This window comes from Juglans microcarpa x Juglans regia, chromosome 3S (assembly GCF_004785595.1).
Source record: "Juglans microcarpa x Juglans regia isolate MS1-56 chromosome 3S, Jm3101_v1.0, whole genome shotgun sequence".
In the NCBI taxonomy this organism is placed as follows: Eukaryota; Viridiplantae; Streptophyta; class Magnoliopsida; order Fagales; family Juglandaceae; genus Juglans; species Juglans microcarpa x Juglans regia.
Genome location: NC_054599.1, coordinates 23,339,899 through 23,364,758, shown reverse-complemented (window position 1 = coordinate 23,364,758; position 24,860 = coordinate 23,339,899). Strand labels below are relative to the sequence as shown.

Here is a 24,860-nt window from a genome sequence, read left to right as displayed (position 1 = left end):
ACGCTAATTTTAAATTTTAAACAAACGAATTCGACCCAATAAAAGCTACACAACAATATGGTCCACGATGATTAATTCCGGGTGGATGGGTGAATTCCATGGGCGTAGGATTATACAAGTCAAAGGATGATGCCCCTGAACTCACATCTTCGTGTAGCATTTGATGTTACGATAAAAGATAATGATGTTCCATAAATATCAATTGATTACATTTAAGGTCAATTGAAGAACACGTTATTAAATATTTTCAGATTATTTTATTATTATTAACAAATTATTTCATTATTATTTAATTAATACTCACAAAGATACTAACTCACCCGACAAACACGGGGGGGCCAGGCGGAGAAGCATGCACCGCCGACGCGGCTCCTCGCCCCACATTACAAAAATCTTTATAATAATAATAATAATAATAGCGCATATTATATCAACCTATATATAAAGGCCTTCACCTCTTTTTATTCGTTCGTCCCTTCCCTTGTAGGGTTTTCGTTTCATTCCCCCTGTTTCTTTCTGTGTCTGTAATTCTACCCTAATTTCACAATTCTTTACTGAAATTCACTGATGCATCACGTAATTGTATAGGTCTTAGGTCTTCTATCTCATCTCGATTGTTGTTTCTTTGTTGCTTCTTGTTTGGTTGATTGGAAGTTTTATTGCAAATTAAGAAGAACAATTGGAATTTAGGGTTTCGGATTGGGGAGAGGGGTTTGTGCCTGATTCTGATAGTAAAGATTGTGAACTTTTCCTGCTGATCGTTACGCAATTTTTTTGCGGTCAGATGCTGCGTGGTACCCGATCTTGGAGCGCGTGATCGCCCCGCCCGACTACGGGTGGCGAGCGAGTCTTGAAACCTCGGGGTTGGGGCTTTTGTATGGAAACTCGGAGCCGGAAGCGGGCGGAGGCCACTTCAGCAGCGCCTTCTTCTTCTTCCTCCGGTCCCACCACCCGTTCCTCCAAGCGCACGCGCCTTCTCTCATCCACATCGTCATTCTCCTCCAAGCCAGCTGCCAACGCCAACGCCACCGCTCAATCCTCGATCTCCACCCGGTCCCGCTCGGCTGCCGCAGCTGTCTTTAAAGCTCACGACCGACAGCCAGCCCCGATGGACTCAACCAACGAATCCTCTGGGTCTCGCCGCCGTGGCCGGAACTCCGATAGAGACAATTCAGATAAGGGGAAGGAGAAAGAGCACGAGGTTAGGGTTAGGGATAGGGATAGAGATAGGGACAGGGATAACGATCGTAGCTTGGGTCTGAATGTGGATGCTGTCGGCTGTGGTGACGAAGATGATAATGATAGCGAGGGTGGTGGCGTGGGGATTCTGCATCAGAATCTGACCTCAGCGAGCAGTGCCCTCCAGGGTTTACTGAGGAAGCTCGGGGCGGGGTTGGATGATCTATTGCCTTCATCGGCGATGGGCTCGGCCTCATCTTCGCATCAGAGTGGGCGTCTGAAGAAGATTCTGTCTGGGTTGAGGGCCGAGGGGGAGGAAGGGAGGCAGGTTGAGGCGTTGACGCAGCTCTGTGAGATGCTCTCAATTGGAACCGAGGAGTCGCTCAGTACATTCTCTGTCGATTCCTTCGTTCCGGTTCTTGTGGGGCTGCTCAATCACGAGAGCAATCCGGATATTATGCTACTTGCTGCGAGGGCACTGACTCATCTTTGTGATGTGCTTCCTTCGTCTTGTGCTGCGGTTGTGCATTATGGTGCGGTTTCGTGTTTTTGTGCGAGGTTGCTTACCATAGAATACATGGACTTAGCTGAACAGGTTGGTTTCTTTTCTATTAGTTCTGGATCAGTAGGGAATGAGAGTCACAACAATAGGAATTTGATGCTGTACTAAAAAGAACCAGATCTAATGCTGTCGTTAGGTATTATATATTCATAATTATTTACTTTAGGCGGAAGCGAACAAATTTATGACCTTTAAATTTTACCCATGAAACTTATGGAACATTGTAAGTGTTGCATTGCGTTATTCATGCTTCGTTATGATGTAAAACAGTCTCTACAAGCTCTGAAGAAGATATCTCAGGAGCACCCAACTGCCTGTTTGCGAGCTGGTGCTCTTATGGCAGTGCTTTCATATTTGGATTTCTTCTCTACAGGAGTTCAGGTAACTCAACTAGTGAAATTTCAAAGTGTTAAGTTGGCTCACTTTGCTGACAGAGGACGATCCATTTTGCATGTTGAATCTGCACGACTGATTCTCGTTTGTCACACTCTTTGTTTCAGCGAGTGGCATTATCTACGGCGGCAAACATGTGCAAGAAACTCCCTTCAGATGCAGCTGACTTTGTGATGGAAGCTGTCCCTCTTCTGACTAATCTTCTTCAGTATCATGATTCGAAGGTAATGGCTATTGTTTCATATTTTGTGAATTAAACTATCCCCTTCTAGGTTTAGTTCCTTCTCATTGTGCGGAATATGTATGTCTGTAGGTGCTGGAACATGCTTCTGTTTGTTTGACTCGAATTGCTGAAGCATTTGCATCATCTCCGGATAAATTAGATGAACTCTGTAATCATGGTCTGGTTACGCAAGCCGCCTCGCTTATTTCAACCAGCAATTCTGGAGGTGGACAGGCATCTCTCAGTGCTCCTACATACACTGTAAGTGCAGCAATTAAGCTTTCAAATTTGATGTTATGTAGATTGGAAGGTTCTCATTTAATTGGGATTAAGGCTTAGCGAAAGATTTGAGTCTATGTATATTGGAGGTTTCTCATTTTGACCTCTGAGGCTTGCAGGGTTTAATACGACTTCTTTCCACTTGTGCAAGTGGCTCTCCATTGGGAGCCAAAACTTTGCTTCTCCTCGGCATCAGTGGTATCCTTAAAGATATTCTTGTAGGTTCAGGCATATCAACTAATGCTTCAGTTTCACCTGCTTTGAGTAGACCATCAGAACAGGTATTGCTTTTTTCCCTTCATGTTGGTTTTACACTAGCTGGACAGGGTCGTTTTCATTGCTGTATGGGTATATGAAACATAATGAAATTTCTGCATTTTGACCTATGTGGAACTCTACTTGACTAATACACCTCATGATTCAAAATCTAAATAGCAACATACATTCTTCATTTTTTCTCCTTGATATTAGATCTTTTTATATGCATTTATTTTATGTTTTTTTATGCTTACATCAGAGTCTTGGGACCTAGCTATTACCTTTTAAATATTAATTTTCTGATTTTCAATATACCATCCAGATTTTTGAGATTGTCAACCTGGCAAATGAACTGCTCCCTCCATTGCCACAAGGAACCATTTCTCTCCCAGCTAGCGCCAATTTATTTATGAGAGGACCTGTTGTTAAGAAGACTTCTGCTGGCAGTTCTGGGAAACAGGAAGACACAAATGGAAATGTCCCTGAGGTTTCAGCTCGCGAGAAATTATTGAATGATCAGCCTGAGCTTCTTCAGCATTTCGGAATGGATCTCCTTCCTGTTCTGATACAGGTAAGTTTTTGTGCATCTACTGTGTTGCTGATTTTTTATGACTTGGTTTAGTTAGCAGATAGTTGCGTTTGTTTACTTTTCGAGCAGATATATGGTTCCAGCGTGAATGGTCCTGTTCGTCACAAATGTCTGTCCGTTGTTGGAAAATTGATGTACTTCAGCCCTGCAGAGATGATTCAGTCACTATTAAGTTCAACAAACATATCGAGGTATATGACTAATGAATTATGATTTCTTGATGGTGTGCTTGCAGCTTACACCATGCTGTGTGCAGAAATACTTATTATTACTTCATTATTTGCTTTGCTCTGCTAGTTTCTTGGCTGGTGTTTTAGCATGGAAAGATCCACACGTCTTGATCCCTGCCCTTCAAATTGCTGAGATTCTCATGGAAAAGCTTCCTGGGACTTTCTCCAAGATTTTTGTCAGAGAAGGTGTGGTACATGCTGTGGACCAACTTATCTTGGCTGGTAACCCAAATTCTGTTTCTGCACAAGCATCTTCCACGGAGAAGGATAATAATTCTGGCCCTGGAATATCATCACGCTCTAGGCGTTACAGACGACGGAGTGGAAACACCAATCCTGATGGAAGTGCTTCAGAAGAATCTAAGAATCCTGGTTCAGTAAATATTGGATCGCCTCCAAGTTCGGTGGAAATTCCTTCTATTAATTCAAATCTTCGTATGGCAGTCAGTTCATGTGCTAAAGCTTTTAAAGACAAGTACTTCCCTTCAGTTCCCGGTTCTGTTGAAGTGGGAGTTACGGATGATCTCTTGCAATTAAAGGATCTTTGTATCAAGTTGAATGCTGGTGTTGATGACCAAAAGACTAAATCAAAGGGAAAATCTAAAGCTTCTGGGTCTCGCTTGGCTGATAATTTGGTGAATAAGGAAGACTATCTGGTTGGGATTATAGCTGAGATGCTAGCAGAGCTAGGAAAAGGGGATGGTGTTTCCACTTTTGAGTTCATTGGCAGTGGTGTCATTGCTGCCTTGCTGAACTACTTTTCTTGTGGCTACTTTTCCAAGGAGAAAATTTCAGAAGCTAACCTGCCCAAGCTTCGCCAACAAGCACTTAAAAGACTGAAGTCGTTTATCGTTGTTGCACTTCCTTCCAGCATTGATGAAGAAAGTGTAGCTCCCATGACTGTCTTGGTTCAGAAGCTTCAAAATGCTCTGTCCTCCTTGGAGCGTTTCCCTGTTGTGTTGAGCCATTCATCTAGGTCATCTAGTGGAAGTGCATGCCTTTCCTCTGGACTGAGTGCTTTGTCTCAGCCTTTTAAGTTGCGTCTCTGTAAAGCCCAGGGAGAAAAATCTCTCCGCGACTATTCATCGAATGTTGTACTGATCGATCCGTTAGCAAGTTTGGCTGCTGTTGAAGAATTTCTTTGGCCCCGAGTTCAGAGAGGAGAGTCTGGTCAGAAGTCCTTGGCATCAGCGGGGAATTCTGAGTCTGGAACTACTCCTACAGGAGCTGGTGCTTCTTCTCCATCTACTTCTACACCTGCTTCCACTGCTCGTCGTCCTTCTACTAGATCCAGATCATCTGTTAATATAGGAGATGCGTCAAAGAAGGATGCAACACAAGAGAAAAGCACTAGTTCATCAAAGGGGAAGGGTAAAGCTGTTTTGAAACCTGCTCAAGAGGAGGCTAGAGGACCTCAAACAAGAAATGCTGCTCGCAGAAGAGCAGTGTTAGATAAAGATGCTCAGATGAAACCTACAAATGGGGACTCTACTTCTGAGGTACATTCTAGTCCTCTAGGTGAATGAAAAAATTGTCTCTAGGTGAATGAGCACCGAGTTAATGGTTTAGAATGCTGCTTTTTTAGTAGTTTAGGTTGTGCTAACAGCTGTTTGTTTTTTCCCTTATTGTGCTTAATGTTCGGTTATTAGTGTGACCTCTCTTTGTGTATCATAAGAGAATTGAAAAATTAAGATAAATTGACGTAAAAGATTTGAAGTGAAGTCCATATTTATCAAAATTATCTGGCACATGGCATTGATGAAAAGTGGCTTCATATCTGATATTGGTGATTCAGATATATAACACTCCCCCCCCCACACCCCCAACATCCAAACCCAAAAGAAAAAGACAATTCAGATAAAAAATTATATACATGACCATTTAGCATGTTGATAGGAGGTATCCTTAGAAGCTCCATCATTGCTGTTGAATGAGAAGTTCTTAATTCCTACTCAAAATGATTTGTATATCTACCATTGTATTTAAAGTATATTTATGGTTATGTACCTCATAACAGATTTGGGATCTATTCTCTTCTCCCTTAGGTTGCAATTTTCTTTTCTGGCTAGCCAAAATTTGTATATTTCCAAACAGTCTGTTAATAGTTGTTCATCTTTTCAAATAATTCCTTGTATCTGATTTTTATCTGCTCGTCAATTAAAATGTGTAGGTATTATTGGATAATTTATTATTGAAAATAGTGACTAACATTAAATAGTTTGTTTGGTTTAACCATAAATCTTTTTTAGACAGAGGATGTACCATTTTCAATGGTCACTTTGGTACATTGAAAAGCACTACACACAAGACTTCCTCTAGTGCATTATTGTAAGTTGTGGCATCTTATTTCAAAATTCAATTCGGATATCCTATGAAATATGGGATGTAATATACGAGTGTCAGGGTATTGTATGAGCTGTACGCATTTCAACATGCTGCTGCTTCTGGTTGGTTAAAAAAAATTATCTTGTGCAAGGTTAGACAATGGTAGTTGCTTTAGGATTTGAGTAAAGCTAGGAACTAAGAGATAGGCATTTTCCAGCATAGGGATGGTGCACAAATAAAAATTTCTTTGCAGGACTGATAAGGTTGGGGTACTTCTTAATCAGTGTAAATGTTATTTCCGGGACTTGGTACTTGCAGACCTTCTCTACGTTAATTCAAAATATATCAAATTTCTTTTGTCTATTTCTTTATGATACATTACTCCTGAATAGCAGTTTTCTTCCATCAACATTTTTAAAACTCTCTTGCAGGACGAGGAATTGGATATATCTCCTGTTGAGATTGACGAGGCACTGGTGATTGAGGATGATGACATCTCAGATGATGAGGACGATGACCATGAAGATGTAGGTTTCTTGATCTTGTATTTTTTTTCTAGCTTTCTTCAGAGTTGGAGGATGCATACTTCATATTGTATATGCTACTTGACTATATGGTGTGAAGGTGGCAGAGCAGTCTTCTATTGTATGTAGTATGGCATGTCGTGGAGTCATTTGCGGATTTTTGCTTATATTGTTGTCTTTGTTTTCTTCCAGGTGCTACGAGATGATTCTCTTCCTGTGTGCATCCCTGACAAAGTACATGATGTAAAATTGGGTGACTCAGCAGAGGATAGTTTTGTTGCTCCTGCAGCAAGTGATAGCCAAACTAATCCAGTGTCTGGTTCTAGCAGCAGAGCTGCTACAGTTAAGGGTTCTGATTCTGCTGATTTTAGGAGTGGTAATTCATATGGTTCAAGGGGTGCTATGTCATTTGCTGCTGCTGCCATGGCTGGCCTTGGAGCTGGTAATGGTAGAGGTATTAGGGGAGGCAGAGATAGGCAAGGACGCCCTCAGTATGGAAGTTTTAATGATCCTCCAAAATTAATATTTACAGCTGGTGGGAGGCAGCTCAATAAGCATTTGACTATCTATCAGGCTGTTCAGCGACAGCTTGTACTGGATGAGGAGGATGATGACAGGTATGCTGGCAGTGATCTCATAGCTAATGATGGAAGCAGGCTGTGGAGTGATATTTACACTATCACATATCATAGAGCAGAAAGCCAAGCTGATAGGGCGTCTGTTGGAGGATCTTGTTCTAATAATGTATCAAAATCTACCAAATCTGGTTCTGCTTCTACTTCTAACTCGGATGCCCAGTTACATCGAATGTCACTTCTAGACAGTATCTTGCAGGGAGAACTTCCTTGTGATCTGGAAAAATCCAACCCTACTTTCAATATATTGGCTCTTTTGCGTGTATTAGAGGGTTTGAACCAACTTGCACCTCGTTTGAGAGCCCAGATAGCATGTGATGATTTTGCTGAGGGAAAAGTCGCTAGTCTGAATGAGCTGAATACAACTTGTGGCAGAGTTTCTTCAGAGGAATTTATTAACAGCAAGCTTACTCCTAAACTAGCTCGACAAATTCAAGATGCGCTTGCACTGTGCAGTGGTAGTCTTCCCTCATGGTGCTACCAGTTGACAAAAGCATGTCCCTTCTTATTTCCTTTTGAGATCCGGCGACAGTACTTCTATTCAACTGCTTTTGGGCTATCTCGCGCTCTATACCGTCTTCAGCAACAGCAGGGTGCTGATGGTCATGGATCAGCAAATGAAAGAGAGGTGAGGGTTGGGAGATTGCGGCGCCAAAAGGTCCGTGTCTCCCGAAATCACATTTTGGATTCTGCTGCAAAAGTAATGGAGATGTATTGTAGCCAGAAGGCTGTGCTTGAGGTAGAATATTTTGGTGAAGTTGGCACGGGTTTGGGTCCAACCCTTGAATTCTACACTCTTTTAAGTCATGACCTTCAAAAAGTTGGACTTCAAATGTGGAGAACAAATTCTTCCTTGGGGACACCAAATGGAAAAACAAATAATGCTGATGGGGACCTTGTTCTAGCCCCTCTTGGGTTGTTCCCTCGTCCTTGGCCTCCAAATGCTGATGCTTCTGATGGTAATCAGTTTTCTAAAGTCATCGAGTATTTCCGGTTGGTAGGGCGTGTGATGGCCAAAGCTCTTGAAGATGGACGGTTACTGGACCTGCCACTGTCAACAGCATTTTTCAAGCTTGTGCTTGGTCAAGTAAGCTTATTTCATTATGAGACATTCTTACCTTTTCTTGGTCAAAATTAAATGTTGCTATTCATTGTCTACCTCTGTTTTGGTTAAGATAATCAGCTTTCTAATTCATTTCAGGAGCTTGATTTGCATGATATTCTTACTTTTGATGCTGAGCTAGGGAAGACTTTCCAAGAATTACATGTCATTGTTTGTCGGAAACAATATCTAGAATCAACTAGCGGTGATAATAGTGATGCAATTATGGATTTACGTTTTCGAGGGGCACCAATAGAAGATCTCTGCTTCGATTTTACACTTCCTGGTTACCCAGAGTATATTTTGAAATCTGGAGATGAAAATGTAGGCAACATACATTTCTTGAGTATATATATGTTCTGCATGTCATTTCTTTGTTCTTTTTTCTTTTCCAGTGAAGGTTTATCTTATGCATGCCAATTCCCAGGTTGATATTTATAACTTGGAGGAGTATATTTCCTTGGTAGTTGATGCGACTGTCAAGACTGGAATAATGCGGCAAATGGAAGCATTTAGAGCAGGGTTCAATCAGGTTGAGTTCCTATCCCGACCTTCATTGAGTTAGTAATCCAAAGATTGCTATATTTTATATATTCATGGGCTTGTTTTGGATTTTCTTGCACTTCGTTAGTCAAATATGTCTATTAAAATTTTCTTCTCTATTGAAGTTGATTTCCATTGCTTTCATGTAGCTTGGACTATCTGACTTGACATTTGTTTGTGGAGGTTTTCAAATGCACCTCCAATAGCAATTCATGGAAATAGAAATCTCATTTCTCCCTAATTGAACACCTTTTACCAATTTTTTTATTTTAATTCTTCAATTTTAAGAACCGGGGTATTTGGATTTGGGTTTATGTGCTTTGAGTTATGTTGTGAAGGTTTCCTAATGGGACTAAAATTAAAGTTTATGCAAGTAAATTCATTAAAAACCTGTTTAACGACATTGTCCATTGACTAGGAAATAATTTAAAGACTCCTCACATACTGATCTAATTTTATTTTTCCCTGTTGCTATGATAATTTTGTACACATATTTAGTGATAAACAATCAACAAACCAACTCATAATTTTTTTTATCAGTAACAAACCAACTCATATTGAACATCACATACACTCCCTTTGAAACTCCACCTGTACATAGTCATAAGCTGTTTCTGTAATTTTTTTGATGATAAGGACCTGGAGACCGTGCAAATGCAAATTATACAACTGTATCTTTTACACAGTTAAACTTTGTGGACTTGCGCTTTGCCATTTGTTCTGTATTTCAGACATAATAAATACGGTTCATATTGTCACACTAGTAAGGTTCGAATTCTGCAGGGTGATGCTAGCCTGCAGTGCCATTAGGAATTTCACTGGTATACAATAACTTTTTTTTTTTTGATAGGTTCGGTATACAATAACTTTCAGCTTAATGTTATGCCTTAATAACCCTTATGGTGATAAAAAGTTCAGCCTTCTCCTTTCTTCCCCTCCCCCACCTCTTCCAGGTTCTCTCTCTTTGTCCTATTCATTTTCCACTGAGTTGGAATTTGACATAGGATGTTAGGTGAAAGAGCTGTAGGTGGTGCCTATGGTGATGGTCATTTGATAAATATTCTGGTGGCTGGTTCCAAGACATACACAGCTTATTACACCATAAATAAATCTCAACCCAACCAAAGATTTCAGCGTTTCTTCTGCGAATTGTAACCAAGAAAACCTTAATTTTCTTAAAATACCTGCTGCCAGGAAAATTTTCAGCAGCTGAAAGTTCTGTTTCCAACCAGTGGTACTCTATAACGTTCAATTTTTTCAAGCATGATTTGAGTCATAAGCCCTCTGCTTCTTCATATATATATATATATATATATATATATATATATATATTTTAAAGCCTTGATATTTTCGTGATGTCTTTGAACCTGGCAATGGTAGTAATGGATGGCTAAACTTTGTCTGGGGCAAGGTCTTGTTTGTGGATATTGGAGAACTAGAGGAAAACATCCTGCTGGGGCTTTTCTCCAGAAATTTAAGATAGAGTATGGAGTGGGAGTGAGATAGAGGCTGTGAGGTGGGCATTCATGTCACTGATAGAGATATATATTTTCTTTTATCAGTAAGTCACTGGTAGAGATATTTAGGAACAAGCATATGAAGATAAACGTTTATCCAAGTGTTGAAGTAAAAGATAATCTTTTAAGATCTTTTGTCCATCAGGTTTTTGGTTGCAATTTGTTCAGTAACTTTTAAAAATTCTCTCTCGGATAGAGCTTATTTTAGGGTTTTGACTATGGCATATCTTAGTTTATCTTCTGATGTGTTTTCTTGATTCTGGATCTGCTCGTCTTTTTCTTCTATAATTAAGTTTCGAAATTTGATCTCATGTTAACCCAGACTTGTTCTGATGCTGCTTGAAAATCAGGTCTTTGACATCTCTTCTTTACTAATATTTACTCCGCATGAATTGGATTACCTGCTTTGTGGCCGTAGAGAGTTATGGGAGGTAATGTTCCCTTGTTTGTGCATTTTTGCATTACAAGATATGATTGGAATGTATTTCGTAGAATGTTGTGATTGTACATTAATTTCTTACTTTTGCAGGCTGAGACACTTGCTGATAATATAAAATTCGATCATGGATACACTGCCAAGAGCCCTGCAGTAGTAAATGTATGCTTCTCTTCCTAGATTTAGAAGTCAGTCCACTGGAAGTGAACCTTTGCTTGTTTTACATGGTTCTTATGGTGTTTTATGTGATGCTCTTAGTTGCTGGAGATTATGGTAGAATTCACACCAGAGCAGCAGCGGGCCTTCTGCCAGTTTGTCACTGGTGCACCTAGGCTTCCACCTGGTGGGCTGGCAGTGCTCAATCCTAAACTGACCATTGTGAGAAAGGTAGCAGCATAGCTGATTTGGATTTAAGTGATGTCTTTTGAAGTTCTGATTCTGAGTCCGATTCATTTGCTATTTGACACGGATTGTTTGAAATCACCCAAGTTGTTTAGTAATTCCTCATAGCGATAATACTTGCTTATCTTGGGTGCAGCATTCTTCGACTGCAGTCAACACAGCAGCCAATGGGACTGGGCTTTCAGAATCAGCGGATGATGACTTGCCAAGTGTCATGACATGTGCAAACTATCTGAAGCTTCCTCCTTACTCTACGAAGGTATTATAGATAGAATAAAAATCGATGTTAATGCTGATCTCTTACACTTATCCAGTTACTATTACCTTTTTTTTTTTTTTTTTTTAATTTTATAAAATAAAAAATCTCTGCTGATTGGTTTAATATGTAATACAGGAGATTATGTTCAAGAAACTACTTTATGCAATCAGTGAAGGGCAGGGATCTTTTGATTTGTCATGAGTTTTTGCGACTAACCAACCGAACTATGTATATTGTATCACGGCATTGATTCTCTTGCCTGAGATAATTTTGATGTTGGAAGTCAAATAATTGCAGCGTCTTGGGCACCTTTCTAAACTAGAGCAAGATGGAGGTCAGTTCCTAACTTCTCATGGTGGCTGCATAATCAAATTTTGTTGTTAGGGCCTCTGCAGTTAGTCTTCCATTATACTCTTCCCATATACTGAAGTTTTTCTCCCAGGAATTGTCATTTCTTTCTTCAAAACAGCCACATTGCATTCCTGTCAATGATATTTTCAAAAATTCGCCCATTTGCTTCATTAACAATGTGTATATTGGTGGTATAAACAAAAGCAGAAATGTTTTCAGGTTGGACCACCATATTTTCAGGAAGCTGTAAAGGAAATTGGAGAGCACCTTTTCAGCTGTTAGGGCTTGTAAATAATCAGGAACTTTGTTTTTTTTTTTTTTTTTTCCTCAATGTTCAACACATTGGTGGTAGGATACGTGATATGGAATGTTTCAAGGGAAAAATAAATAATTTTGAAGAATTATTGTGACTGAATTTATTGTTTTATTTTTTCCCTAAATTTTGTGGTGTGCCTTCTGTCCTATCTGGATTGTACTAGGTATACCCCTGCTGAACCTTTGTGGGCAGTAATATGGTGTTATAGATGAACCTTTTGCGGGGTGTTGCTAGGGTGCTATCTAGAGTTGTGTTCTTTCCTTGTATTTAAAAAAAATAAAGAAGCGTATGGATCATGCCCTTCTGATAATTGCATTGATGCGTACCTCTACTTAGATGTAGAAAAAAATTATAAGTACCTAATTACAGTAGTCTAGTAAAAGTTAGGGCTGAACCTCTTAACTGAATGCTCCAGGAGGGTGATCAGGTGTTCGTTCCCCTTAAGGTCGCTAGCAATTAATAGCAAGATAACGAAAGAGGTGAGTAGCCCACTGCTCCATGGCACTCTTGGCCTTGCAATTTTTGGAGTATGTATGTTGTTGGATCGTCCTTTAGTTTGCTTTTTCCCTGTGTCTCTCTTTCTCAAATGATATCTGAGGGTATGTCCCTTTGGTTTCTTTCTAAAGTGATATTGGCACCAAAAATAGCACTTTATAACCTCCTTAATTCGCGCAGTGTGCACTTAACGTCTTCAATAAATTCTACCTCTTTAGAGATTAAGGTATGGATCTTGTTCGTAAAGAAACGAATCTAAAGCATGTGCTCCATAGTTGGGTGAAATGCTCACGAAGAACTTTGTTTATCATCACAGATTTTGGAAATAAAGAAAGTTTGGCTTACAATGAAACTTAAGAAAAGGCTCATAAATTGATGTTTCTTGACGTGATACATTATATTACAAAGTTCATTTAATTATAGGGTAGATTTAATGTATCATAATCTAGTTACATTAGTTGTGTTTCATTTTCGAGAGATCTATTTTGTTTTTGGCTGAGTAAGGCTGCGTTTGGATGTTGAACTGAGTTGAGTTGAGTTTAGATGATAAAATATTGTTAGAATATTATTTTTTAATATTATTATTATTTTGAGATTTGAAAAAGTTGAATTGTTTATTATATTTTGTATTGAAATTTGAAAAACTTGTAATGATGAGTTGAGAGGAGTTTAGGAAGCAAACGAAGCCTAAATGAACTATCAAGGATCCAAAAATATATACCAGATACAGATCATGGGGGATCAAAGACCTCGTCCCATTACTCTTTTGTTTCTTTAAAGTGAGCTTGCTTTCAAATACAAACATTCTACTCCTTTCCAAGTTTTTTGATGTTGGCATCAAAATGGCAAGATTGAAGAGGTTGAAAAGGAAAAATGGAGTGTTTGAAATTAATGCCAAGATTGATCGGAGAGCAACCTGCACCTCCAGTGGATGTGTTACATGGTAATTCCGTATGTATACTTATGAAGGGGTAATGCAGAAAAAAGGTAAATGCAACCTTAAAACTTCTAGTATTTAAAAAGAACAAAACTTTAAAATCCAATTACCATTCGATTCTACTTTGCTCTTGAAATTACCATGGGCTTAATATCACTATTCCAACCCATGATCGCAAACACTCGTATGACTGAGATCCGATCGTCTCTAATGTTTCTTGTGGTCGCACTTCACTTGTATGGCAAGTGTCTTCATGATATCTGGACATGCATCGTTGTCCTTGATGAAAAGTTCGCGCTCAATCGGAACTGAACAGCTAGTTTTTCCCAAGCAATTCTGCTCAATGCCAATACAGCATTACAATTAGCATTTGAATTTGCTCACCAAAGAAAATAGTTTCACGTGACATTATGACAAGGTAACATTTGGGGAATAATGTATTTTTACCTGTTCAACAACCTCCTTGGTAATGGGAGCATTGCAGTTGCCCATTAAGAAGCTTCCACAGGAACCATAAGGATCACCATAGCTAGCAAACTCTACAGCAACAATCTCTTGGTGATTTGGACACTTCAGTTGAGCTGCTGGCTTCACGGTGTCCACCACAGGTCTGATTTTGCTTTCCTTCCTCTGCCATGACTTCACATGGGGTGGATGATACTCAGTTATGACACTGCAGATTGTATTTCTATTGACAAGTAGGATTTCAATGTCTTCTGGGTTCCCTTTCTCCTCCTCCAATACAACAAGGAGATTTTCTGTTGGCTTTATGAAAGATCTCGGGATATGGTAGCTGATGAAAATTGCAAAACATAATTGAGGAAAAAGAAACTTAGATTGCTTTTTCATGAATATTTCAATCACTCGTAAGTGTAGTTTACTTGTAGCTTTACTTACTCTGATTGAGAAGGCTTTCCGAGAGGAGAGAGGAAGGACATCCAGTGACGGCCAATGCTTTTACCATTGACCCAAATCATTCCCTTGCCCATACCAGTCATCCTGATAGCAACAGGATCATTCCCTTCAGGAGCATCAAAATATGTCTGCAACAAGAATATGCATACAAGTGTGAAGGTTTTTGAAAGCCCACAACACCCTTCAATGTACTTGAATCTTTCTTCTTCAGTTTGTAATTTCCTAATAAAGTTTCTTTGACTATGAAAATTTAAGTTATTATTGTTGCCAATTTTCGAATAATAACTGTGATTTAGAATTCTTTATCAAGAGCTGCAATGGGACATGTTTCTCCTAGCATACCTTGTACCATGTAAGAGCACGCCCTTGCCCATCAGCTTTCTTCCATTCTACCCTGTGTGAGCCTGACTGTGTGAACACCTTCATTTTTTCTCCCGTTAAACCAACCTGCAAAATGGGCAGTAGTCATTTTCCATTAATCATATTCATTTTTTCTATTGAAGTTCTCTATTTCAGCAAGTGCAGCTAACTTTAAGAGGCTCCTCAGTACCTGATGCCCCCAACCATTGACTGTCAGATCAAGAGTTCCTGTGTTCAAACCTAGGACAGTTATAGCACGAGGACCCGCATACCTGTGCTCCATGTAGGCTCCACTATCCTTCATAGGCAAAGAACAGCTTGTAAGAGCCTTGTCTAGATCCCAAAAAAAATGCATGATAAAAAAGCTAGGAGCTACTCACCGGTAGTCCCACCGTCATGCCAATCAGAGCTATATGGTTAACCCCGGCCTTGAGATTTACAGCATTCTGAAAGACAAAGCTCTTCTCGTCGTGGCTTCCATGCGCCGATCCTGAAAACCTTAAGTACAATGAGCTGGATATGTGAAGTTTTTTAAGTAAAGAGAATGTTGTGCTTGATTGTGCGCTCACCAACATATTCGCCATTCACAAATGCATGCAAGGCATGGCCAAGACTTGCAACGCGTAGTACTGGGTGAATATCAGGCCGCATTGGCAAGTCACGGGGACCCAATTCTATGCTGCAATCAGAATATGCAAAACATGTCAGACAGGTTCATCACTGTTAGCTCCAGTTCGGAATCCTTATTAGAGTTAGACAGATCTTAACTCAATCTATCTTTCACTCACAAGGTGCTTAAGATTCGCTTACCTAGTGGTGTACCACGCATAGTCTGTGGTATCCTTAAGAAAACTATAGAGCTCTTTTGGAGTCTTGGAATCAACTGGCAACTCCTCGACAGTTGGGATTGGTTCTGAGGACATCTCCCACTTGAGATTCTTTGCAACCTTCGAGCTCTTCAAGTTCCTTGCATTGTGTTGCGATACAATCTGTTTTTATATCAGAGAAGAACCCCTTAGACATTCCCAAAATCCAAATACTGGTAATTTAGGGGCACTAATACACAACCGAAGAAACAATCTGTACTAATTATGTTACAGAGAGACTATATGTAAGAGATGAGGAGTTACTGTTTGTGTGTTGAAGACCACAGTCTTGCAATCAGGGAGGATACTAATGGAACGTGGAGGCAGGTAATATTTCTCACCCCTGAAATCAACTGTTTCTGGCGATTTAGAGTTGTTGTTGGCCAAAAATGCAGCACAGACTTTTGTTCCGGGAATCTCGAAGAGTTGAGCCTAAATGGTAGAACAACTTAAAACATATCAAATAATAGTGATTGGAAGGAAGCTATATGCCACATTGTTTACTCTATTCGATGCTTACTTCTGTATGCTTGCCCAAAATTTGGACGCCATGTTCACCCCAAAGCAGAGGCTTCTTGCATAAATTTAGAGCCTTGTGCACGTCCTTAAGGTGGCTCCATTTGGGTTCCCTCTGCAAACCTGCGTTAGACGTGTAAGGGCCCCATATGTTTGAGCAACCTTAGAATCATTGAGATATTAGAGATCCCAATACTAGAAATCTTTACCATATTCATCAATAGGAGCTTCATCATAATAGCGAGTTGTTGTAAAGACGGCGCTCGTTCTCCCGAAGTTAGTCCCACCATGGTACTGCAAATTATGAAGGGGATGTGCATTAGGGAAGAAAACCTTCCAAGCAAACTTCATCCCTTGAGAAAAATGAGAAGGTCGTGTATCTTCCTACCATATAGTAGTTGACAAGAGTTCCATTCTTTGAGAAGAAGCGGGCAACTGAGAATGCAATATCCTCTGCTGCTCTTTGAGATGGAGGGTCTCCGAATACTCTGTACCTGTAATTACAAAGAACAATTGCAAAGCCATTAGCATTACCATGAAGGTAAAAAACAGCTATATAAGCCATTAACATGTGCGTGTATTTGTTTATGACATGCTCTTCTTTTCTTATTGACTAGCCTATGACCAGCCATTAATGGTTCACTAAAGATCACCGAGGGGTACACTCACTGAGCAGTCCAGTTCTCAGTCCACAAAGAAGGCTTGTGGGGTTTGTTTGGGCCTGTGAAAGTGTCTCCGCAGTGTCTTCCATTGCATGTATTGATCTGCGCATCAAAGTGTGTACTTTTAGTCAAAATTACGAGGACTTTTTTGGTTGTTGTCTTACTTCTCAATTCCTGAAAATCTTTTCAGAGGTAATTCTTTCGATCCCGAAGGTTACATTAAAAGATTTTGCAAACTCACCACTGGATCTGGAGCATCCTTCTGCTTGCACATGATCCATGGAACTTCAGTGTTCAGTCCCACTGCCATTTTTGCTGCCCACTGAACATATCTGCTTCCCATATCTCTATATGCAAGTTGGATGTGATTGTATTCATTTTCAATCTGCGTTATGAGTTATTTTAAGCATCAAATTAATAAGATGGTAAGATCTCCTACGAAGAAAAGGAGCGTTATTAGACTGGAACCAAACCTGTGACAAGATGATGGGCCCTCCTTGTGAAGCAAACAGTTTCTCCTCTTTCATCTTATCTATAATCATTTTCGCATATTTTTTCATGTATTGCTGCAAATAGGAATAAACTCAATTCAGTAGAGTTCCTTGATTATGGCATATTAGATCTCCCAAAATAAATTTGCACCCTTAAGATGATGGTGCAAAATTGAGTACCTTGAATGGTCCATTATTAGAACGGAATATGATGTCAGGGACCTCTCTTAGCCAATATGGAATTCCTCTGAAGTTTAAAGTTTAGAACAGCAGAATTTTAGAGGGAGGTTACATTGCAGCAAGAAAATCATATAAGAGGAAGAAGAAAATGAGAAACCAAAGGCATACCCGTGATTCCATTCAGCTTGGATGAATGGCCCAATCCTGAGGGTCACATACATTCCTTGCTCCCCAATCAGCTTGATGAATTTCACCAGATCATAATTTCCATTAAAATTGAACTGCCAAAAATTGGGAACATCATTGATGAGTTAAACTGAGACAGAGAAATATTTCTGATAGATGAATTCAGCACAAGTCATGCTAGACAGAAGTCCCACACTCTGCACACTATTTAAAAATATGTAATTTTACTTTTTTATCCTCATATTTCATATTTCATGAAATAATATGAAATATGAGGGTAAATGATGAAATTACATGTTTTTAAATAGTGTTCAGAGTCTGGGCTTATGTTTAGAATTATTCATTCAGCACAATGTCTGCCTTCAACACCATTTCTTACTTCTGACCGATGAATTCAGATCAATTTCTGTCTGCGAAACCATTTCTTACCTGCCCTTCCACGGGCTCATGAATGTTCCAGAAAACGTAAGTTTGAATCACATTCAAACCTCCATGTTTAGCCTTTGCTATAAGATCTGGCCACATCTAAAATCCAGTTTAACAACACTACACATCAGTTTCATCCATTTAGAACTCACCCCTCAAGAAAATACTCCCGAAAAGAAAAACACATAACAAAAGGATAGCTCAATAAGTTGACGTTTAAGTTACCTCCGGGGTGCTACGAGTGTAATGGATGGAACCAGAAAACAGAAGCTCTCTCTTTCCATTGATGATCAAAGACCTTCCATCATAAGTCACGTTCTGAAACTTGTCCTCGCCATGGCCAACTGCGACTGAGACTAAAAGCAGAGAAAGAACGGCGAGCAAGAGCACGCGGCTTGGCACTGCCATTGTAACCACTCCTCAACTAGAAACCGAACCCAGTTCGGAGATCAGTAGAATGATAAATAACTCCGCGGAAAACAGAAAAAAAATGAGAAGTAGAGGGGGAAAAAAAAAAAGAGAGATAGTGTGAGACAATTCGGGAAGCCGCCTTAGAAGGTGTAGGTACCCGGAAGCTGAAACATAAACTCCATGAAAAAGCCTCTATTGGGTCAACGAAATGGTAAATATAGAGGGCTTGGAGGAAAGCTCGGAACTTATATATTGAATTTCTGTTTTGAGATCTCTTGGTGGCCATTTCTTTGTTAGAGCTGTGAGCCTTGTGTTTCCTAAAGTTCTTTTTTTTTTTTTTTTTCCCAATTTCCCTCTCAATTTTTGTTAGCATATTTTACTGTCTTCATGCTATTCTTGGCAGAGTTTCTTGGGAATGCGAACCGGACTCATGGGCATACGAGGATGGCCTTACTCTGCGGGTAAGTCATGGAAGCTTCTTACTCTGCGGCCTCTATATTGGCACTCTTTGCTATACCACCAACAAGAGCCGCAATTCTTCCTCGTCTTGGGAATTTTGCAAAAAATACAAAGCAAATTAATACCATGATTTACCCACAATCATTATAATATCAAAAGAAATGTGAGAAATCTTATTATTTATCCTATATATATATATATTTTTTTTTTTTTTTTTTTGCAATAATCATTTATCCTATACTTTACCATTTTCATCGTACATGATATTCAAATGAGTCCATTTTAAATAGTTTTAATTATGTGTTATAGGGATATAATTAGAAATAATAAGATTTAGAATAAAAAGTAGTACTATTTATTAAAATTATAAACGCTGAAAAGGGATTTAACTTCATTTTATGGTAATACTTTATTTTTTATTTTGTAAAAATATCAAATATTCAAATTAATACACACCAAAACTATCCATTCATACGTGTTTAGGAATATTATTATATTATCTGTCGCGTAATATTATGTAGCAAATAAAGGAATATCGATTTCAATGATCTAACCTCCATCTAATTTTAGGGACGTTAATATCTTGAAGAATCCTACTTATCATTTATTTCTTTATTATTTTATTGTATGATATTAGATAACTGAGGATTATATATTATATTTTATTTTTAAATTTATCATATAATATCACGTCATAAAATAACAACAAGAATACGATGAAAAATGGATGATGATTTTCTCTAACATCCTAGTGCATCTCTCCTCCGGCAAGAAGTTCCAACTTTCCCTCCAAAGACCAAACCAAAACTCTTCCCATTCCTCTGTTAGCTTTCTCAACGTATAGCCGTCTCACAGAGAGAGAGAGAGAGAGAGAGAGTTCCACCTATGTCGAGCCACAAAGACGACCTCGATCTCCTTCTGTCCCTCAGAGAGAGAGTTTTGGATACCCCTCCAGGTTCTCCTTCACCCTATTCACCAGGTTTTCATATTATCTTCTTTATTTCTTTTTACATTTCAGCATCGAAGTTCTCTAATTTTCCTATGTATTTGTCAGTTTCCACTTAGTTTACGAAAACTAGCTTTGGGTGCCGCCATTTTTATCTAATCATGCACTGCTTTGGTGTTTTGGGGATTTTTTTTTTTTTTTTTTTTTTTGGGGGGGGTTCGTTGGGTCTCTGTTTGATTTAAAAAAAAATGGTTTTGACTTTTCAGGATATCTCTCGGAGGATAGATCGCCGAGGCAAAGTGAGAAGTCGGACGTGTCCGTCTTTAGAGACGCCGTGCGAGACTTCCTTGACTACGAGTACAAGCCGGTTCAGAAAGCTGGTAAATTGAAGGGCTCGAAGGCCTCCAACTATACTGAGGTTGAGAAATTTTTGGGCTTGCGAATAAGGTTAGTGATTCGCTACTTATCCTAAAAAGGAGATGAGGCATGCGTGTATGATACTTAGGCCGGATTAGGATGTTGAGATGAGTTGAACTGAATTGTGAATAATAATATTTTGTGGGTTCCAATGAGATGGGTTTAATTTTTTTAGGTTGGGATGAATTTAACTTTTTAGGTCGAAATGCATAAAGTAAGTTGAGATGAGTTTAACTTTTTTATAAGAAATTGAAAAAATCGTGGATCCTGTCAATAATTGGTTCGAGATGAGTTGAATTTGATTCAACAACCAAACATAGCATTTAGTAGTTTATGTGATTTCATTTGTCATTTTTGTTTTTGTTTTGATTGTTACTTTTTTCTTGGGGGGTGGGTGGTGTTGTTGAGGTTAGAGTCCTTTCTCTTCATTGTTGAGCTCGGTGCACTGTTTTAATTTGGGTCACGTGGTAATATGGCTTAGCGATCAAGAATTTCATTTTCTTTTGGAATTTAATTCATTTGAGACAATTCTCAGCAGCATTTGCAACATCCACAATAAGTTCTTGCAAAACAGAGAAACAACCCCAGGTGATTCCAGTGGAGATTCCTCTGATAGTTAAGTCAATGAGAGAGGCAGGAGTTTCTAAATAAATCTAGATAGAAGCAATGCATACCTGATATTTATAGGATTTGAGGAACACAACATGAAGGAACCATTTTCCTTGAGCACGACACTGAAGATGACGGTGTCCTTCTGGGAGAGGTGTCTTTGCAGGACCTGTTTTGTCTGCATGGATCTCTCAAGATATAAGCCCTATTGAATAAAACTCTTAGTCAAACACAGCAGCTCCTGGTATCTTCACAAGATCGCTCCAAACGGTGCTTTTTACCTAATTCGACCCTTCCTCGCCTTCCTTCACTTGGGCTTCTCGTGTAAACATCTTTGATCGCTTATCAACTTTTCCTCGCCAAATGGTGTGTTTTACCTAATTCGACCCATCCTTACCTTCCTTCACTTGGGCTTCTCGTGTACACATCTTTGATCGCTTATCAACTTTTCCTCGCCCTCATCACATACTTTACCTAACAACAGCCTTGAGACATGAGAAACAAGATTACTTTTTTATTCTTTATGTGCAGTTTTCTGAGCAATTGTATGCAGTGTAAAATCAAATTTATAGTAGTTTGGAGGTTTTTTTAATCGTTTCACACCTAGTTTGTTTTTATTCCTCCTTTGATCAGGAACCGCTTGGTCAGTGCAGCAGAGCTCGGTGTGCTGTTTTCAGATGTTTGTTTCGTTCAGTTATCAACTATGAAGTATGAGATTGCACTTTGCATTGTATAAATAGGCATTAATATTTGGAATCTTCGAAGTGATTCTCTTGCTTTAGCAGACAATTTTTCTTCGGTTTTGCTTTTATAGACGAGCACTTAAAATGTTGCATGAAGCTTAATTTGATTTAATTTAAACGGAGTGATGGTAGTGATTTCAGATATTGGATATGTTGTAGGAACTTCTTGGTAGGGGACACTCTGCCGGGTTGTTGGGCAACTGTTGGAGTGTTGACCGAGAAGGGGACTTCAAAGACCAGTTCTACAGGAAAGAACTATTGTATATGGAAGGTGGGATGTCTAGATGAAAATACCGTTTCTCTTTTCTTGTTCGGTTACGCTTATCAGAAGAACTGGAAAGAGCAGGCTGGAACAGTCTTTGCATTGTTCAATTGTGCTGTACGCAAGGATGCAGTGGTATCAACTATCAACTCATCATGTGTCAATGGAAATGTCTGTTAAGGTTCACCGATATATTGAAATTTCCCTTTTCTGTTTTTGCAGGGTACAGGGTTTTCTCTGAGTGTGTATTCTCCTACTCAAATTTTAAAGATTGGAACTGCAGTTGATTATGGAGTTTGTAAGGGAAAAAGGAAGGACGGATGCCTTGTACAATAGGCATAAATAAGTAGGTTATGGGTACTCCTTGGATTTCTTAGTATTATGGAATGAACTGCTCACGACATTCACTGTCAGTAATTGAGTTTGAAATAAATCTAGTTGTGTGAAATCATAAGTGTGTCATCTGCCATGATGAGTTGGTTCTAGAATAGCCTTTCTCAAGTACTTGTCAACCAGTAAAACATAGGGATAGCATTGGACCTACAACTAACAAGATTAGATAAATACAAACTGAAATCCACCACCACCGGAAAGGAGAGTTTCCCATGAGCTCCTTGGATATCCGCTCTGTGGTTACTTTTCACAGAACCATTGCTGAAATTAGTCTTAATGATAAATTTACTGGTTTGCAGTTTTCTGGGTATATCGGGTGAAAATTGAAATGCAAAAAACCATTGATCTGATATTCTGTAGCATTAGCACAATTACTTTTAGTTGATAGGTCAAGTAATGAGAAACACAATAGGTCAAGTAATGAGAGCATGTGTTTGTGAGTAGCATCTTCTGGTCTGCACTCGAAGGATTGTGTGGTGAGCATATGGGTGGAAAATGAACCAAAGGAAGCACTTTTGTAACTTTTCATCAGAGGTCCTCGGTCAAAATTTCATGAAGGTAGGTCATGGCATTTTTATAATGTGCATCTATCAAACTCACCATCTCATTGTATGGCAACTTGATCATTCGTCTTCCCATTAGCAGCTGACCCATAATTCCATTATCGATGTTGTGTGTATTTTTGTAGCATGATATTTCTTCTTATCCACTGACCCACGAAATTTTTTGATATCTCGAGTCTTCATGGTATTTCAGGCTCAGTGGAATATGTTGTAAATATCATACATTGGTAAGCATATATACTTTAATCTGTTTGACTAATTATGTTCAAAGCCAACCATCTGTTTTATTCTCTGTTTTTGTTTTCCTACTCTACTATGTATATTTACCATCTGCTTTATTTCTACAGAAAGCTTCAGAGAAATGTGTCAGAAATCGAGCTGAGCTCAAGGGAGGGTAGGTGATTAGTGTGTAGTGTCATACAACTCTTCAGGCCATTATCTACTAATTGTATTATTTCAATAATAAACTCGCTTCAATTGTCTTCAGTTTCTTGCTACAGGTGCCTTCAACTTGTTTGTTTCCTTAACAGGAACCTAGGAGCTGCATTTAGGGATTCCCTCACTCCGGAAGGGATTTGCATGGTTGATTCTTTAGAAGACAGGATAAAATTCAAAAAGCCCATGGAACCATTAAAACTACTTTCTGTGGAAGGACTCAGAAAGACACTTAGGTTTGACATGGATACAATATATTGTTTCTGTTGTGAAAATATTTTCATTTTTTCACTTATTGGAGATGTTTCTTTTTTTTTAATTGTAACAGCAATGCAGGTAAAGTGATGGCAAGAACATACTCACAAGGGATAAGGTTCCTTACTGCAATTGCAGGTTTAAGATCTCAGGTCTTTTTCATATGCTCATTGTGATTTCATGAGATTTCATTCTGAGCTACTTTTTCCTTTTAATCGCAGGGAAAATGATTTCAACGAATCCAGATAAAGAATCAACAGTTCTAAAACAACCTATTAACATGTCCAAGAAAAGGTGAATCAATGCACTATGAGTCATTGTGATATAAAGGCCTTTGGTGCTTTCTTTAAGTTGTGGAAGATTTATCTGTCATTTCTCAGGAAATCATCTACCATGGAAGAAGAGTCATCTGTAATTGGAAATCAGCAACCGGATGCCAAGAGAATGAAGGCCGAGCGGCATGGACTAGGTGTGGTCGGCAAAACCAGGCAAGATATAGGAAAATTGATTCAATTAGATATTGTTAGTTCAGATGAAGAATTGTGAGTGTCTTATATGTAGCTCCAACTCGTTGGAAGTTGAAATCCGACTATGGGGATCAGGTAGCATCAGGGAACAATAGAATTCATATTTGATGGTGGGGAACCACAGCTCCCAAATGATGCTGTCTAGTGAATGTATTTCAGGGAGCTGCTCCTTTTCAAAGTTCTCAGTCAGAAGATCATTAAGATCGGAGTCTTGATAATTTTGGAATCTCTCCTACACACCTACCTCGTAGGAGGCTCTTTCTTCATGAAAACCTGTCCTTATAAAGTAATTGTAGCCAATACTTAGCTCCACATTTTCAAGTATCTTAAGTATATATTCTAGAAGTTGAAATAATCATTTTGAGTTGGGTTTAGAGCTTATATTTTTTCATGACGAGAACCAGTAAATTGTGCAAATGCAATGTCTTTTATCCAATTAATTCTCGGACTTATGTATTGTGTTTACTTCACATGGATCAAATAAATTATCGACCTTTCCAACCGAGAAAACTGGTTCCTAAAAACTGTTAGCACCCAATAATTTAAGGGCTTGTTTGGGAAGACAATTATTTTTAGATATTTTCAAATTACTTTATTGCTATTTACAAATTATTCATTACTATTTGTAAATTATCTACTATTATTTTACTAATATTTACAAATATTTTAAGATATTCTTAGAA

General features: G+C 38.9%; 3 protein-coding genes across 16 annotated transcripts; 2 read left to right on the top strand and 1 right to left on the bottom strand.

Moving 5' to 3' along the window:
• The first annotated feature begins 428 nt into the window (after window positions 1–428).
• LOC121258050 (E3 ubiquitin-protein ligase UPL3-like) lies at window positions 429–12,222 on the top strand. 3 transcript variants are annotated; one of them, XR_005939320.1, is made up of 18 exons: window positions 429–1,774; window positions 2,012–2,122; window positions 2,242–2,358; window positions 2,448–2,618; window positions 2,756–2,917; window positions 3,217–3,465; window positions 3,553–3,674; window positions 3,781–5,212; window positions 6,470–6,565; window positions 6,755–8,284; window positions 8,399–8,623; window positions 8,727–8,831; window positions 10,710–10,790; window positions 10,889–10,957; window positions 11,054–11,182; window positions 11,334–11,456; window positions 11,592–11,790; window positions 12,015–12,222. XR_005939320.1 is itself a non-coding variant. In XM_041159390.1 (17 exons), exons 1-17 carry the CDS (start codon window positions 878–880, stop codon window positions 11,655–11,657), a joined length of 5,685 nt encoding a protein of 1,894 aa, XP_041015324.1. In that variant the 5' UTR covers window positions 429–877; the 3' UTR covers window positions 11,658–12,222. The 3 variants fall into 3 exon arrangements, 1 of the variants encoding a protein (XP_041015324.1); XR_005939319.1 differs by having other exon boundaries at window positions 430–1,774; window positions 12,027–12,222; XM_041159390.1 differs by having other exon boundaries at window positions 11,592–12,222.
• Window positions 12,223–13,632: 1,410 nt separating this feature from the next.
• On the bottom strand, window positions 13,633–19,028 carry LOC121256907 (beta-galactosidase 13-like). The gene is made up of 19 exons (XM_041157701.1): window positions 18,383–19,028; window positions 18,161–18,256; window positions 17,714–17,826; window positions 17,546–17,612; window positions 17,348–17,440; window positions 17,116–17,259; window positions 16,882–16,976; window positions 16,601–16,706; window positions 16,422–16,506; window positions 16,217–16,335; window positions 15,961–16,128; window positions 15,641–15,819; window positions 15,400–15,509; window positions 15,211–15,320; window positions 15,021–15,128; window positions 14,813–14,917; window positions 14,453–14,598; window positions 14,003–14,348; window positions 13,633–13,891 (listed from the first exon to the last, which is right to left on the bottom strand). The coding sequence occupies exons 1-19, from the start codon at window positions 18,563–18,565 to the stop codon at window positions 13,763–13,765; spliced, it is 2,502 nt and encodes an 833-aa protein (XP_041013635.1). The 5' UTR covers window positions 18,566–19,028; the 3' UTR covers window positions 13,633–13,762.
• Window positions 19,029–19,766: 738 nt separating this feature from the next.
• Window positions 19,767–24,558, top strand: LOC121257545. 12 transcript variants are annotated; one of them, XR_005939236.1, is made up of 9 exons: window positions 19,767–20,006; window positions 20,231–20,420; window positions 21,633–21,707; window positions 21,902–22,139; window positions 22,227–22,350; window positions 22,842–22,955; window positions 23,154–23,187; window positions 23,308–23,408; window positions 23,491–23,571. XR_005939236.1 is itself a non-coding variant. In XM_041158577.1 (9 exons), the coding sequence occupies exons 3-9, from the start codon at window positions 22,325–22,327 to the stop codon at window positions 24,194–24,196; spliced, it is 552 nt and encodes a 183-aa protein (XP_041014511.1). In that variant the 5' UTR covers window positions 21,646–21,661; window positions 21,902–22,139; window positions 22,227–22,324; the 3' UTR covers window positions 24,197–24,558. The 12 variants fall into 12 exon arrangements, 1 of the variants encoding a protein (XP_041014511.1); XM_041158577.1 differs by lacking the exons at window positions 19,767–20,006; window positions 20,231–20,420; window positions 22,842–22,955 and adding exons at window positions 23,724–23,788; window positions 23,872–23,944; window positions 24,031–24,558 and having other exon boundaries at window positions 21,646–21,661; window positions 23,308–23,354; window positions 23,491–23,631; XR_005939229.1 differs by lacking the exon at window positions 22,842–22,955 and having other exon boundaries at window positions 23,308–23,354.
• The last annotated feature ends 302 nt before the right edge of the window (window positions 24,559–24,860 follow it).